Here is a 16,531-nt window from a genome sequence, read left to right as displayed (position 1 = left end):
TATTTCTCCTTTTAGCGGAAGTACAAAGTGAAATTGAAAGAATCTTTGAGTTGGCAAGATCTTTGCAGCTGGTTGTTCTTGACGCAGACACCATCAACCACCCAGCACAACTTATAAAGACATCTTTAGCACCAATTATTGTTCATGTAAAAGTCTCATCTCCAAAGGTAATGAGCTCATCTCTAGTTTAAGGATGAGCAGCTCACTTTCTTTTCGCTCTGTGCTTTTTTGATAGTGGGCAAGGAGGAGGTCTTGCTTAGACCCTTTTTAATGAGCACAGTTTTTAATTCCCACAATTTTTAAAAGTTATAGAAAGTCTGAGATAGCAAATAAAAAAATAGTCCATTCCTTCAAAAAGCTCACGCTCTGTTGTGGTTCCCCAACCAGGCAGTTATGTAAGAATATAATAGAAACAAAAAATTAAGAAAGGTGAGGAAAAGAAAACTCTGGCTTTTCAGGGACTCTGGGTTCTGTTTTGGTAAATTTCTTGGGCAATACTGATTCTTGTATCGCCTGTATTCTCTCCCCAGTTGAGAGAGTACGAAGTTTGGGGAAGGTATCTAGATTTATCATATAAAGTCAGGCATCACCGTGGAAAATCTCTTATGGAAACATGACAGACCCTTACATTTGTGCTTAGGTTGGGTTCTTCGAGGAATATAGTTGTTCTGTGATTAAGCACATGGATTTGCATGCCATCAGGGGAGAGAAAACCCAAAGTGAGACCACCTCAAACTGGTCACTTTTGATTTGGGTGTTCTTTCATTTTTAAAAACTGTTGATGTTGTAAAAAGTTAATATAAAATATGTACCCTTGGGAGGTACTACCTTAATAACCAGGTTTTTTTTCAGTGCCTCCAAGAGTTCATTTTAGTATGTAAATGCCAATTCAACTTCCAACCAGAACAGTCGTCTCCTCTCCTGGGTGGAGGATGCCTACAGAAGCTGTGATTTTCTCCAGCCCTTCGGGTGCCCTTGGCCTCTGCCTCTGGCTCTGGCTGTGCAGGACGAGCGTGTGAATCCTGCCCGCACCAGGACCTTCTGGGAAGCGTTAGAATGGATTGAAATTGCTTTCACCACCCGGAGTCGTCTTTGAAGGGGACTGCAGGGGGTTTAAGTACCCTTCACTGCAGCGGAATAGATTTCAACCCTTCTCATCCCCCAACCCAGTCACCCTCAGTCACCATGGGGTTCACAAGTGCAGGAACTGGGGTTCTGGTAGACATAAATGCTGAGAAATCACTGTCCTGTTTAAGATAAAAAAAAAGTTAAGAGAGAGTAGAGTATATGGCAAAATGCAGTTACAGCAGTGCCCAAAAGACAGACACATCACTGGCTTAGAAGTGGCAATATACCAGTACAAATGTTTTGCTTAGATTTCCGTCATGAAATCATCTTATTAATGTAAAATTAAACCGAGATGCCTCAATGATTATCTGTGACAATAAAGACCAAATGTATTAAATGACTCATATTTATCTGACACTGAGATAGTGAACCAAAATATTCCTCAACTGAATTTGGATATAAGTGACGTGGTACCCATCAGTTCCTCTGCTTTTTCAGGGCTCTCTTTGAAATCTCTAGGTAAAATCTAGGGTGGGAACTCAAATTCCCACCAAATCTCACATGGAGCAAAAACAGGATGAACATATCAAATCCACTCTGAGAGTCGGTGTAAGCGGACGGTGTCATTATAGAGTTAATATGATTTGTCACATTGTATTTTCTCTCTACTAAAACTCAGTGCTAAACAGACTGTAAATATAAAAAGGGGTCTTGGCTTATTTGGTTTTCTTTTAACTCATTGACAGTATCTCCTATTCATGTCTTCCCCTGTCAGGTTTTACAGCGGTTGATTAAATCTAGAGGAAAGTCCCAAAGTAAACACTTAAATGTGCAGCTGGTGGCCGCAGACAAACTTGCACAGTGTCCCCCAGTAAGTACAACCATTTTTTTGTTTTAATAATTCTTGACTAGTTAGGAGAGGGTGGTGGGTTTTTTTTTCTTTCTTCATATTAACATTGTCATTTTTATTCTAGAATGATAGTGAGGATGCTATGTTGTCATAAACCTAAAACATTTGGAACAAACTGATGCTGTCGTGTTGGCAGTACCCGGGCATCCAGAACTGGGGTCTGCCACGTAGCACGGACATGAACTTAGTGTCGGTGCCTGACTGCTACCTTGGTTACCTGGCAAATACCCAGCAAACTACTAATCCAGTCCTGTGCACATTTGCACAAAAAGAAGACATACTGATTTGACGTTCCTTTCCTTTTCTGCCGGAAAGTTCTGACAGGCATCAGAGATTTAAGACATTGCTGGTTGAGAATTTATTGGAACTAGAAGAGCCCTGTAGTTATAGCAGAGGAAGAGGTCAGGGTCAAGTTAGGTGAAAAGCCATATTATAGCAGCTTTTCTGCTAGTGCCTTCGCCGAGCAAATGGTGGGGGTGGGGTGAGGGGGGCCCTGCTTCTGCGCAGGTCACCAGGGGCTGGTCAGTGTCCACACCTGCCTGGCTGACTTACTATTTCCGTGTCTGTGTGTCCCTAAGGGAAATAACTGTTTTTGTGCTGATCTGATTCACTAGATTTATATTTGTGTAGGATTGTTTATGTTTTGTGGAAGCTTAAAATTCAGTTCAGTTCGCTCACAGAGACAACACAGCGAGGCTGTTAAAGGGACAGACGCTGGCCCCGCTGGAGGGGCTCAGCTGGTTAAGCGTCGTCCGGGGCACAGAAAGGTCGCTGGTTTGATTCCCGGTTGGGGTGCCCACCTGGGTTGTGGGTTTGATCCCTGCAGCTGATTGATGTTTCTCCTCCCCCTCCTCCCCTGCCCTCTCGAAACATGTCCTCGGGTGAGGATTTTTTTTAAAAAGTACAAACTCTGGAGCCAGACTGCCTGAGTTCAGAGCCACTCTAATGCACACTAGGGGTCACATCCCTACTCCTGTAATCTTGAGCATGCGCCGGACTCACTGGGTTTGTGTGTAGACTCAATGAGCGCGTGTGTGGCAAAGCTCTTAGGACAGGGCCTGGCACATATTAAGCACTGTCTCAGTGTTTCTGTTATCCCTGCTGCATGTACCTGTGCTGTGCCAGCCCAACCTCTCGGGCTCTGCGCGGAGTTGTGCCTGTCTGGTGTACCGCTGTGTCTCAAACTCCTGTCATGGTAGACCCACAATAAATATTTAGTGAACAAATGAAAGGATGTACAGGCAATAAGAGAAATAATGCATCCTTTCATAATTAGATGCTTACAGTGGGCCAAATTAGGATTTGATCTATGATTTATCTGGTTCCAAAACCAAATTTCTTCCCTCACAACCCCAACCAACTATTCACACACACACACACACACACACACGCACGCACGCCCGCGGGCCTGGTTGCCTGCCTGCAGATCATTTGGATAGCTTGGAACCTGGAGTGCTGTGTTAAGAAGCCTAACCTCACCTTGTCTACCAATGAAGTCCATTTCCCTAGGGACTGTGTGACTAAAGCACTGAGCAAATGTTACCCGGTTGAAGGACATTAACCTTTATTGATCAGCTACCAACAGCCAGGAACTATGCTATTGTTTCTAATTTTTAGAACAGTCTCATAAAGATAATTTTATCAGTTGGCACCTTCTGGGAAGCAGAGATCTAAATAAAATTAGAAATGCAGATTCATCGGAGAACATTTCTATGAGAGAGAAAAGGTACCTGGCAGGAGAGCCTTCGGATCTGCTGGGAGAGGAGAAGGGGAAGGAAGGAGAGTGGGTAGGAGAAGCCTTCGACTATGGTGCAGCCTTGAGACCATCTCAGTCCCATAGCTGGGGATCCCCAGAGAAAAGACTGTTCCCTCGAGGAGTCTCAGGTTGGGCAGAAATGTCCAGGCCCCAGGCTCTGCCTGTGCCCAGCCCCTGGCAGGGAGCAGCCTGGGAGAGCATGGCCTCAGCTCCAACGCCGTGGTGGGTCCTGAAGGCGCAACAGCCCGTGTCTGGCTGCCGCCTACCCTCCTGGAGGCAGGCCCGACCTCAAGGGGAAGTCTGAGCATGCACCTCTGTGACTGCCCAAGTAAATCACGCTGTCCTTACTTTCTAGAGGAGACAGCTAAGTCCCTGGGTAAGAAACTTTTTGGAGGTAGGAATTAGTAAATGAGCCCTAAGGTTCCACCCTAGATCTGTCTGACTCTGACAAACCTCTGTGCAGGGTAACTGAATCCCTGGTCTCCAATTTACCCATGCAAGAAATAGTCCATTTTCTATTTTGACCCCCATCCCACTGGACAGGCGGGATATTTAGTTATGCTTACACCACCTGTATCCTGATCCAGGGCGGAACAAAGACCCCAAATCATAAGAGTGGGATTGGTGAGGAAGTTGAGGGAGTCGGGGGGAGAGTTCCAATTCAGGTCCACGTCATCCTCAGGGAGGGCTGCCCTGCTACATCAGACCTCATACGGAGCGAGGGACCTTGGCACAGCAAGGAGACACATAGCTCCCTCTCTGCGACATTGGAAGGGAACTCCTTTCTTCTCTGTCTGAGGGAGGGAAGGCGTCTTCCTCTTTCCCTCTTGCTGCTATTAAAGGAACTTCCCCTCTGTATTGGTTATACTAAAAGCACCCCCACCATCTTTTGTCTCCAGAGGGAGTTAGCAAAATCTCTCCAACCGATTTAGGCTTTTGGGAAACAAAACCCAGGAGGAGAAATGGAGAGCTGGCGGTTTCCTGCCACAACCCCCTTCCCCCTTCTCCCCCCCCCACATACCACAAAGGAGAACAGACCCTGCCACCTGCTTGAATGGTAGACAAGAACAGGGGAAAATATAAGATGCAAAACACAGATTAGTATTTCAAAACTTGTTTGCCATGTCTGCCTTCACAAATGTAGAACAGTCTACACTGTGACGGCGGCGGCAGCTGGTTCTGTGAGGTCCTGGAGGCAGTGCTAAGATCAGTGGGAGTTTCCAGGAGCAGGTCTGATTGGACTTCAGAGCAGTCAGGCCTGTCTAATTTCACTTGGCAAAATGGTCAGGTCGACCCACTAAGAGGAAGGCATTTCACAAGTCTGCCCCAATGCAAATGCCAAAAACAATAGGCTGGCGTTCTAAGTGGTGAGTTCCTTGCCTCAGGTGGGGGTGGAGCTGGCTCTGTGAACAGGTGGCAGAGATGTTATGAAAGGAATCTCCTCTGGTGAACATAATCAATATGGTAAACTATGTGAGGTATGGATGTGGGTGGTATCTAAGATTCCTTCTCAACTCCAAGACTCTGATTCTATCAAGATGTTGAAAGTGAGCAGCATAGATATATTATTGAATCCATGTGGTTTGTGGAGCCCAGGGAAGAGGAGAGTGTAACAATAAGATCAGATACTTCTGCAAGTCACTGTGTTATTGGTGGGGTGCTCTCCATATCCCTACCTGTTGCTGGTGGAAGTGGGCTTCTTGCAATTTCATGAGACAGGGAATTTTCTGAGACTTGCATGGGAGAATGAGGTGATATTTATTTGCATGGGATTAGACTCCTGAGTTTCCAAGCTCCCCTCTCCCTCTGTCCCAATGTGGAAGAAGTCCAACTGTGTCCTCATCAGGGCTAGGATTAAAGCCATTGCCCAGAGTTTCCGTTTCATATTTGCACAGTCCAGTCCAGCATCTGGCTAGCTTAGCTTGTGTCCCAGCTATAGTCCATTTTGTGTGAGATCCACATGGCCATGAAGCTTCTAGGGCCACATGACTATGGAGGGAATATGGGTGAATGCAAGGAAGCAGAAAAGCCAGAGGAACAAGACTGAGAGAATTCTTTTGTCTGTGGACTTTAACCGTCTAAGATTTCACCTGCTTGCAGTGGCTCCACCCCCTCTAGCCACTTATCTTTGTTTCCAGGTTAGACCAACAGTCAAGTACCTTCCCTGTGTTTCCCCAACCTCACTGTGCATCTGCCCATCTTCCCCTTTGTACAACCCCTTCCCCCAGTGATCTACAGGGAATGGACTGGTGGCTCCCTGGGGATTATAAAGTTGCAGCTTCCAGGTGAAGCTGCCCAGATAACCACGAATATCTGGCCTTCCTTTTGCCCAATTCCTATTATTAATATTAATAACTAGCTAATTACAACAGTAACAACTATGCGTGCATGTCTGAGGACATGGTATCCATGTCTCCCTGTGGTTAAACCACACAGACTTCAAATATTTAGTTATCTTGTGGCCAGAGGGATGAAGGGACAGATCCCTGCAACACTCATGGGTGTGGGGTGGTTCTTGGAATATCTTTAGAAAAGGAATTTTCTGAGACTGGAATAGGAGATTGAATGGTCTTTATTGGTGTAGAGTTACATTTCTGGGATGGTAAAGTCCCATGTCCCTCAGTCCAGTCCTGGAAGAGGGGCAGCTGTGGATTTAGCAAAGTGAGAAACTGGGCTAAAGTCCAGAGTGTCAGTTCCATGGTGCAGCTGGGTCCAGATCAGGCATCAGGCATCAGGATAGATTCAGTTCATTAATCCACTGTGTAGAATCCACATGGCCATGAGCCACAGGGCAGAGGCAGGGCCTGGGAGCCCCAAAAGCTGGGAATCTGGCTCCACTAGAGAAAGCGGGGACAGGGAGAGGAAACTTTCCTTTGTTCAGGAGATTAAATATTCAGGTTTCAGACACTGGCACGGGCCACGCCTATTCTGGCCAGTGACTTGCTTCCAGGTGTGACAGACAGGTAGGCACCTCCCACTTCACTCAGAACTTACTGGGCATGCATCTAAACGGCCTTCGTCCAGTCTCTTCCCTCATTGATCCGCAGGGAATAGACCTGGAGTGTTAAATTAGCTAATCTCCGCTTTACTCCTTCCCTGTTAAACGAGAACCAGATTACTGCAGCGGTATCAATCTCAGTTTCATGCGGCTCATCTGCAGTTAACCCTCTTGGCAAATATTAAAATTCATTCAGCAAACATTAGTGAAACATTAGGCCTAGTACTTCACTAGGTGTGAGTAATACAAAGGCATGCTCCTGCCGTCAAAGAGCATGTAGACTAATAGGATTATAGTTTATTAAATCAACGGTTGACAAATGATTTGGTGGGTTGTAAAACTCGTAGATTAAAGACTGGCTTAGATCGGGGACCCTCCACCTCAGCACTGTTGACATTTTAGGGTAGGTAATTTTTTGTTGGCAGTTCTATGTGTTGTGGGATGTTCCATAGCATCTCTGGTCATTAGCAACCCCCAGGAGTGACAACCAAAAACATCTACAGACATTGCCAAATGCCCCCTAGGGGAAAAAACCCCCACTGGATTATATTAATATATGCACAAGTTTGGGGTAATAATCTTATAAGAATTCTCAGTAATTCCTTGAGATACATTTTTAGGTGAATTGAACTTGTTTCTTACTAATCTGATCTTTTTATGAGGATGAGTTTAACATTTATTTCTAATACTACAGAAAATACTTGTATCCTATTAAATGAGGTATTTTACTGCCGAAATGGTTGATAATTGAGTAGTTGTGCATATCATGCAACTCATTACATCTGAAATAGCTGGAACCGAGAAAAGATATGTGCATACTAAATGCAGATACTGTGAGCTGCCTTAGGACTTGTCCCATATCAGGGATTACAGACAGCCCCATACAGTGGGAAGACAGCCTTGCCCTATCGCTCTCTCTCAGCAGGTTCAATAATGCCTTGTTTTACATAACTGGTCAGATAACCTGGAATTTTATACAAGCAGTCTGGATAAGCAAGTTTACCTTATATTTAATAGTTTTAAACACTGTTTACATTATTAAGCATGTTCCTTTGTTATTTTGTGAATAGCATTTGCAATGCCAAGAAGGATTCATGCACTCTATTTTGGCATGCCTGAAGAAATCTCTGCATTCTTAAAAGCTAGCAGTGTTCTAAGAATATGTCTGCATTTGTCCCTGCTTTATTTCAAGACCATAATTGTGATTGTCACCCAACGATTGGTGCTCACTGTGCCATTTTAGTTCCTCTAGGAGAATGTGCAGCTTCATTTGCCTCTGCATCTCCAATCTGTAGAGTCAGCAAGTCACCCTTGCAGAGGCTCACACTGCAAGAAATTAAAGGCGGCAGGTCCTTGGAAAGGGACGTCTGAAAGCGTTCTGAAAGAAGTTAACTCTCTCTAACCAGAAAAATGAATCCCAGAGTCTGGCACTGTGGAAGCAAAAAGGGACCTTCAGCGTGGTATTTCCTGGAGTGTGTCCTTCCTTATATGAGTACCATATGACATCAACAGAGGTCATGAGGGGAGACACCAAAAATGTTTGAGAAAACAGTTGCATAAACAAAGGTCGAGCGCAGAAGCCTTCACATTGAGCATTTTCTTTTTTTATCCTCACCCGAGGACATTTTTCCAATTTTTGTACAGATAGAGTGAGAGGGAGAGAGAAACATCGACGTGAAAGGGACACATCGAGTGGCTGCCACCTGCACGACCAACCAGGGCCGGGGACAAACTGCAACCGAAGTACGTGCCCTTAGCGGGAACCGAACCCGGGTCTCTCAGGACCGCAGGCCGACGCTCTAACCGCTGAGCCAAACGGGCCAGGGCACATTGAGCATTTTCTATCTCCATTCAGGCAAAACGTGCACAGTGCTTTCCCTCAATTTTAACTATAGAACCATTTTTTCCACGGAGCATCCTATGGATCTAGTGTCTCCCACAATACTTCTAAGGAACAACTGGTCCAGGCCAATCTCCTTGTTTTACTAATGAGGGAACTAAGACCACGAGAGGTGGATGGGCTTTCCAAATGTCATTTACCTCGGCCAAAGTCAGCATAAGGTCTCTGTCCTCCTTGAGCAGGACTTTAGATAGTGACTCACAGCAGGATGGTTATTATATATTCTCCTGGAGAGAAATCATGGGTTTAGTGGGGGAGGAAGAAATTCCTCCTTTTCCCCCCTCTTAGGCTGCTCTAATAATCACATTGACATTAGATGGCTTAGCAGGAAAAAATAGCCAAATTTAATTACCTATGTACGTACAGGGGTTACATAAGAATATAGGACCCAAGGACAAATCTAGCAGTTAAATATTTTTTTGTTGTTGTTAATCCTCACCTGAGAATATTTTTCTATTAATTTTTAGATAGAGTGGAAGGGGGAAGGGGCAAGAGAGAGAAACATGGATGTGAGAGAAACACATCCCGAATGGGCCCTATTGGGGATCGAACCTGCAACCCAGGTGAATGCCTTTGACCAGTAATCAAAACTATACCCTTGGTTCTATGGGCTGACACTCTAATTGCGGAGACAAACTGGACAGGGTGAGCAGTTACATTGTTTATGCCATTTCAAGCTTAGGATAAAAGAGGTGGGGGTTGTGGTTTGGGACTTCACAGAGCAGAAAGGCAATTCATATGGAGATGGAAAGTCAAATGTTTGGTACATAAATGTTTGCTGGGCCATCTTTAGCAATGGGACACAGAGGACTTGGATCAAATGGGCCTTGCTGGTTCCTCCCCTACCCTCACACCTAATTCCTACTGAACTACCAATATCTGTGATGGCATTTCTCTTCCTGGAGCAGGTCCTCTATCTAAATTCCTTTTAGGCAGTTAAGGGGCAGGTCATAAGTTCTTCCTGAGACTTGCGTTTCTTAAAAATGAACAGCTTAAAATAATCAATATCCCCAAAAGGCATATTTTGGGGTGGCAAGCTCTGCTTCCCTCGTTTCATGGGGGAAGGCTTCTTCTAAAACTTTCTCAGTAAAGGGTCAAATAGCAAATATTTCAGGCTCATGGGCCATTTGGTCATCTTCACAAAACTACCAGCTCTGCCTCCGCAGCAGGAAAGCAGCCATAGGCGACATAAATGAATGGAAGGTTCCGGTCAAACTTGGTTTATGGGAGCTGGAGGCAGGCTCCATGTAGCCGGCCCACCAAAGTTGCCACCCTTGTTCTATCTAGGACAAGGTTCTAGTTGTCTATTACGGTGCAAAAACAAAACAAAACAAAACAAAACAAAAACAAAACTAGGTGTTTATTAGTTCTAGTTATCTATGACTGTTTTAGTTATCTATTACTGTCCTAGTTTTCTATTACTGTGCAAAAAACTACCCCCAGCCTTAGTGACTTCAGCCAACCACCAGTGGAGTTGGTGGGATGGAGCTGACGGCTGACCTGGACCCTTAGCGAGGATGGCTGCTAGGCTGAGCCAGCACCTCTCCCTCTGTGTAGTTGCAGGGCCTTTCCACGAGATCTCTTCAACAGGGATGTATGCTTCATACATGCAGCTCCCAGGGCTCCGAGAGTAAGTATTCCAATCTCTTAAGCTTAGATACTGACACAGCATCACTTCCATGAATTTCTGCTAGGAGTCACAGACACCACCCAGATTCAAGGAGCGGGGACACACCCTCCATCCCAACGCGGGAAGTGTCAAAAAATTGGTGGCAGGCTTTGATCTGCCACAGACAGACAGATGAGCAGGGAGGATGGGCCCCTGAATAGTTCTGCTCTGGAAGAGGGAGGACTTTTCTTTATTGCCCACTCTGGATTCACAAAAGAAAAGGTGGGATGCAGACAGAAAAGGGCTTGTGCAATTAAGACCCACAAGCCCATTTCATATATACTTTTTTTTTTTTATATGACCAGACTGAATTTGTATTTATACTGTATTTACCTGTACAGTATATTGTTAGATTTCATTTGGCTTCTAACAGGTATTGGTACCCATTTCCTTTTATAGAATTTGAAAATAGTACATCATAAGAAGGCCAAAGTTTCCCTGGCCAGTTTGGCTGAGCAATAAGAGAATCGGCCCGAGGACCAAAGAGTCTCAGGTTTGATTCCGGTCAAGGGTACATACCTGGGTTGCAGTTCGATCCCTGGCCCTGGCCAGAGGAGTGTGGGAGGCAAGCAATTGATGTGTGTCTCTCACATCATGTTTCTTTCTCTCTCCCTCCCTCCCTCCTATTCTATCTGAAGATAAATAGAAAAATATCCTTGGGTGAGGATTAAAAAAATAAAAAAGAAGGCCAAAGTTCAAATTGCCCTAGTACTATACAAGCTACATAATGCATGGCGAGAAAAGCAGATAGGCAGACAATTGAATCTATAAATGAAATGTAATCCTTTAATCCTACTTAGTTACAAGCCGGCTTGTGTTACCAAAAGCTGACCCAGAGGTTCTTTGAGCTATGTAATTTTTTGGTGCGTGTATGTAAAATGACATTGATCACTCCCTCCGCAAGAGGGGAACTCATCTCCTCCAGAGCCTCGCAAACCTCTAACGTTACAGTAACCACGGCAGTTCACGTCGATCAGCCTTTATTTTCCATTGCTGAATGGACTCAGATTTATTCTATTAAACACAGGAACTCTGAAGAGAAAGATAGTGCCCAGTATCCTCGATCGTATTCCTGCCATGGTAGTCATTTTCCGTGGCCCTTTTACAGCCGTTCTATTTGAATTATTTAGCATCGTGTGGATTCACCCATCTGTTGGAAGTGCCATCCCCACTGGAGCGTTCATTATGACAGAGCCTCTGGACGTTCATAGTTTAATTTGTAACTGCTTTTGAAAAAGAGAGTAATCGGTGTCAGATGGTTCCTTCCCGAAACAAGGCCCCGTGGGATCTTGTTTCTCACAGTCCGGGGGAGACCACACTTGCTGCCAGGGTGCAGCCACCCAACTTGGGTGCATGGTGTTAGGGGTAGCTCACTGCCACCAGTCTGACGTATAGCACTGGGTTAATGTGAACTGAAAAACACTGGGTACCTTTTCTGCAGGCAGTGACACTGGTAGGTCTTGTTATAATCTTTGAAGGATAAGGACGGACAGACAGGATGGAGCGGTGCGGTGAGGAAAGGTGCTTGGGTTCATAATGCATGTCATAGATTATTAAAGAGAGGAACCAGAAGGGATCAAGGTCACTGATGTTCTTTGCCTTCATGTTTTCCCCACCAATTAGTGGCAAGAATTCTGATTGTTTTTCCAGTTTAGCTCATTTAAGTGGAAACTGTGCGTGAGACTAACTGCCAGAGCCCTGTGATACTGGTAGACCTCTTCAGCGCTGGAAAACCCCTTTACCTTGCAGTCCAGTTTCTGATCATTAGTTGATCAGTGGGTTAAGTACTCAAAAGCATTAGTAATATAAAGAATGCAGTTCTGATATGAAAGAAACACTGTTTGGTTATTTTGTAATTAGCATTACATGTTTGCCACTCAGCCATTTTATTTTCCTGAATGGTATTTGCCAGTCATATATATATATATATTTTTATGGTGGTGGCAGATTTAGGATATTTATATTTCAAAAGCAAAGAGATAGCCTGGCCAGTGTGGCTCAGTGGTTGAGCGTTGACCCATGCACTAAGAGGTCACCGGTTCGATTCCTGGTCAGGGCACATGCCCAGGTTGTGGGCCTGATCCTCAGTGGGGGGCATGCAGGAGGCAGCCAGTCGATGTTCTCTCTCATTGGTGTTTCTATCTCCCTTCCTCTCTCTCAAAAACAATAAAGGGAAAAAAATTGTTTAAAAAAAGCAAAGAAATAAAAGTATTCTCACTCCTATTATTTCTTTTTTCCACTTAGAAATAAGAAAGTTGTCCCATATCAGGTTTTAGGTATGTACAACAAATCAATGTAAAGCGAAGCGTATATCACGGAAGAGTTTGTATATATTTAATCTCCTAGATAGCGAATATTCAGTAAGGCACCAACTTAAAAAAAAAAAAGTTAAAATTCAACTGCAAAATTTATTTCCAAGTTTTAGAAACTTTTTATTTAAAATGTTCAATAGCAGCTTCCTAGATAAAACACATTAGAGCGTTAGCTTTAGTGAGATTCTCCCCGTCTATGCTAGAAACATGCGTCGCATAGTCATGAAGAAGGACTTGCGCGCTCCCTCCCTGTATCTTCCCTCCCAAAAGAATGAAGAAGAAGTAAGTGGAACCTGCTCCCGTCCTCAGTGTAGGAACTAAAAAGAGTTCTGTCTCTGTAAAAACTAGGACAGTGCACCATTCCGGTTCTTCCCAGCTTTTCCAGGTTTGGGCACGGATAGTCCCAGTGCCCACTCAGTCCGGGGCACACCAAGAGGGTTGGCTGCCCCAGTTCAGAAGCCTCACCCTGTGAACAGAGAACTGACAGACCACTGGGCACTTCACAGGGCTCCCAAGCCCTTGCGCATCTTCCTGTCCACGTTCTTCAGTCTTCCTGCTCCTTCTCTGAACCACCGGAGAAGATAAAGGCATGGTTTTCACTCTCCTCATGCATAATGCTTTAGTTTTTAACCTTCCCGAAAGAGCGTATCCAGGAAAGGGTTGGTTTTCTTTCTTTCTTTTTCTTTTTCTTTTTTTCTGTGGTACGTGCCCTTAGCGGGAACCAAGCCCGGGAGTCTCTGGTTCGCAGGCTGATGCTCCAACCACTGAGCAAAACCGGCCAGGGCAGGGTTGGTTTTCTAATGGTTTGTTTCGACTCCTTTGTTCCTTTATGGACATTGGTGGCCGCGTTATGCCTGCCCCCTCGGCTGAAGAAAGCATCTTATCACAGGATGTCAAGGTGTTCGCTGTGGCAGTGCTTTGGAAACAGCCCGGTGTTACCCTTATCTCAGGCCGTCACCAAGGGCATGACGTCACAGCGTGGGTAACCGGTCACGGCCGTGACTGTCCCATTACTCACACCCTCTTCTGATGAGGTGGCTCTCTGAGTCTGCCTCCCACGCTGCAGGCCTCACCCCTGCACAGTAAGAAGCTAACTAGACTTCAACCTGTACATTCATGAAAACCTAGGTAAAGCTGGTTTGCATAATTCATTGGGCTGCTTCTCTCTGAATTTCATGTGTAATTAAAAATTTTTTTCCAGTTTACTCACTTTTTCACACTCTGGTCTAACCACTTTTTTAAACAGTTCAAAAGAAAAACTGTCACAGATATTCAGCCTGTAAAAGTCTTCTTTGTTGACAATAAGTCGCATGTCAGCATACCACTCAGACACTGAAATTTGCTTTCCTCTGTGCTTTTGAAAGCCTGAAAGCAGTTTCAATTCATCTTGCGTCATATAGCTGTCTGTTTTTTTTTTTTTTTTTTTTTTTCAGCAAACACATAGTTTCCTGGAAACGATTGAGCCTTAAGGAAACAGCCATGTGCTGATGTAGACAAATTCTATTAACAAAGAGAAATACTGTATTAAAATGACTTATAATTCAGTGTATGTTTAAATTATTATTATTTTTTTATCCTCACCCGAGGACATTTTTTGATATTTTGTTCAGATAGAGTGGGAGGGAAAGAGAGAGAGAGAAACATCGATGTGAAAGGGACACATCGAGTGGCTGCCACCCCACGACCCAACCAGGGCTGGGGACAAACTGCAACCAACGTACGTGCCCTTAGTGGGAACTAAACCCGGGTCTCTCTGGACCACAGGCCGACGCTCTAACCACTGAGCCAAACCGGCCAGGGCTCAGTGTATGTTTAATTGTTCCTGCAGCCATGACAGCGTAACACGTGGGACGGTCAAGTAGATATAAGCCTATTCAAATAACATTCTGCAGTAGGTGTTGCTTACCTGGCTTTGCCCTCTCTGGGCTTCCCAGTCCTGGCTGGGATAGTCAGGACCCTCAGTTCAGGTGTCCCTGCAGGGTCCTTTAACTTGGGACTCTAAAAACAACAAAATGGCTTATTGAGACTTATCTTAGGGAGAACCCACGTTGTAGAGTGAGACTATGTAATTTAATTATACAGTGAACTTAAATAAATTGTATGAACTGCTGCCACCAGACAGCATACAGTCTAGAACTGGCTCACAGTTTTAGCCTGGAGTGGCTGACAGGGTGCTCCTTTGTCCTCCTGGTGGCCAGCTTCCTCTTCTGTCCCTGTCTCTGTCTCAGCGTGAGTCTGTGCGTGCTACCTGGGGTAGGGCGTTCTTGTCCTACTGAAGTTAGCACTGCTGTGCTGTCGGAGAATGCAATGTTTATATCAGAGCACTGTGGACAAGTCTCAGACTCTATATTTGTAAAGCAGCTGTGGAAACTTTACATGAATAGGGGAGGGGGCTTTTAATCGCAAGAGACAGAAACTCTCCCGAGTTATCTAGCGGAGAAGGGGATTTGTTGAAGGGATCTATGTTCATGGAACTGTGCGAACCAAGTGTTTCCCTGTCTCTCGTGGGCCATACGGTTGGTCTCTTTCTGTTTTATTCTACAGATAGAACTCTTTGACTTACTCATGATTTCCCCTCCCTCATAAGTTCAATGTTCACATGTCTGTCTGGGCCTCCTTCCAAGTCCAGAACTTCAAGCTGTATCTTCGAACATTAACTGACTCAGATCCTGTATTGCTCTGACTTCAAGTCCCAGAGTGACATAGATTTTTAAGGACTTTCATACTTGTCTCTCCCACCAGACTGTATGTTTCTTGAGCATGAGGAAGTTGTCTATTCTCTTTGCCACTGCATACCCATAACCCCTAGCACAAAATAGGTACTGAGTCAATACTTGATGAATTGATAAAATGCGCAGAAAACCATCTGAAATTGACTAATAAATATTCTTTTAAAAATATTTTTTCTTTATTGATTTTAGAGAGAGGAAAGGAGTGAGAGAGAGAGAAACATCGATGAGAAAGAACATTAATGTTCATTGATTGGGCACCTCCTGCATGCCCTGCACTGGGGATCGGGCCCACAATCTGGGCATGTGCTCTGACGGGGAATCGAACCGGCGACCTCTTGGTGCATGGGTCAATGCTCAACCACTGAGCTACACTGGCTGGGAGACTAATAAATATTCTTGTTGGGGAAAAGTTTCCACCTGAACTGATTAGCTCAGTCTTTTTAAACACCAGTCAGTTTGGACTGAAGTCACCTTATTCAGGCTCAAAATGTTCAATAAAGAATAATATGATGAAACATTCAAATAGTATAAACATTGGGGGAGAGATCGTTTCCAATGTGACCTCTGCTTCAGGAAGCCCTGACACTAATGAGTCAGTTGACCCACCACCCATTCAAAGTCATCCAGTTGCCAGTAACCTACCATCTAGCCGCAGCATTAGTGCTGATGGTAGTAACCCTGTTTCATTCATTTTCTGGGTGGTTCTTATTTTGGTTAAAGGAGCTCATAAAAGCAGGTGGGGGTAGGGGTGGAGGTGGAGGTGGAGAGGTGATGGGAGAAAGGAGGTGCAGACCCAGCTGTTGATAGCTGGGGTGTTCTTTCACTTACCTATGGGATGGCTTTTCTCTTTGCCATGGTTTTCTGACTGTCCCTGCAGGGAATCCGTGTCCTAGGTATATTCTGTCTGTATTCCTAATCACACTGCAGTGACGGAGGGGCCGCTATGCTCCTTTAGGGCAGAAGAACACTTCGTGATCATAGGCTAGGTGAAGTTGTCACTGCCCGAAACATGGATCCCAGATTCTTCTTGTGTGGCACCCCTCCCCTCCCACAATGAAATATTCCTGTTCTTGTTTTATTTTGAAACATTTAACAGATTTCACACAACGGCCTTCTGTTCACAGAAATCGCTGTCATGTGATTTTCTAGTGTCAATCCTAGATCATTCTTCCATATTGTTTTATCA

The 16,531-nt window shown here is 44.7% G+C and overlaps 1 protein-coding gene across 2 annotated transcripts in view; it reads left to right on the top strand.

Moving 5' to 3' along the window:
* Positions 1 to 16,531, top strand: part of CACNB4 (calcium voltage-gated channel auxiliary subunit beta 4) — a 231,032-nt gene that overhangs the window by 210,626 nt on the left and 3,875 nt on the right. For both annotated transcript variants that reach the window (XM_036254358.1, XM_036254357.1), the window contains 2 exons: positions 16 to 167; positions 1,844 to 1,939. In XM_036254358.1, coding sequence (XP_036110251.1) covers positions 16 to 167; positions 1,844 to 1,939 — 248 coding nt within the window. The remainder of the gene's footprint in view (positions 1 to 15; positions 168 to 1,843; positions 1,940 to 16,531) is intronic.

Source organism: Molossus molossus, unplaced genomic scaffold (genome assembly GCF_014108415.1).
Source record: "Molossus molossus isolate mMolMol1 unplaced genomic scaffold, mMolMol1.p scaffold_m16_p_11, whole genome shotgun sequence".
Classification (NCBI taxonomy): Eukaryota; Metazoa; Chordata; class Mammalia; order Chiroptera; family Molossidae; genus Molossus; species Molossus molossus.
This window is presented reverse-complemented; position numbering and strand designations above follow the sequence as displayed.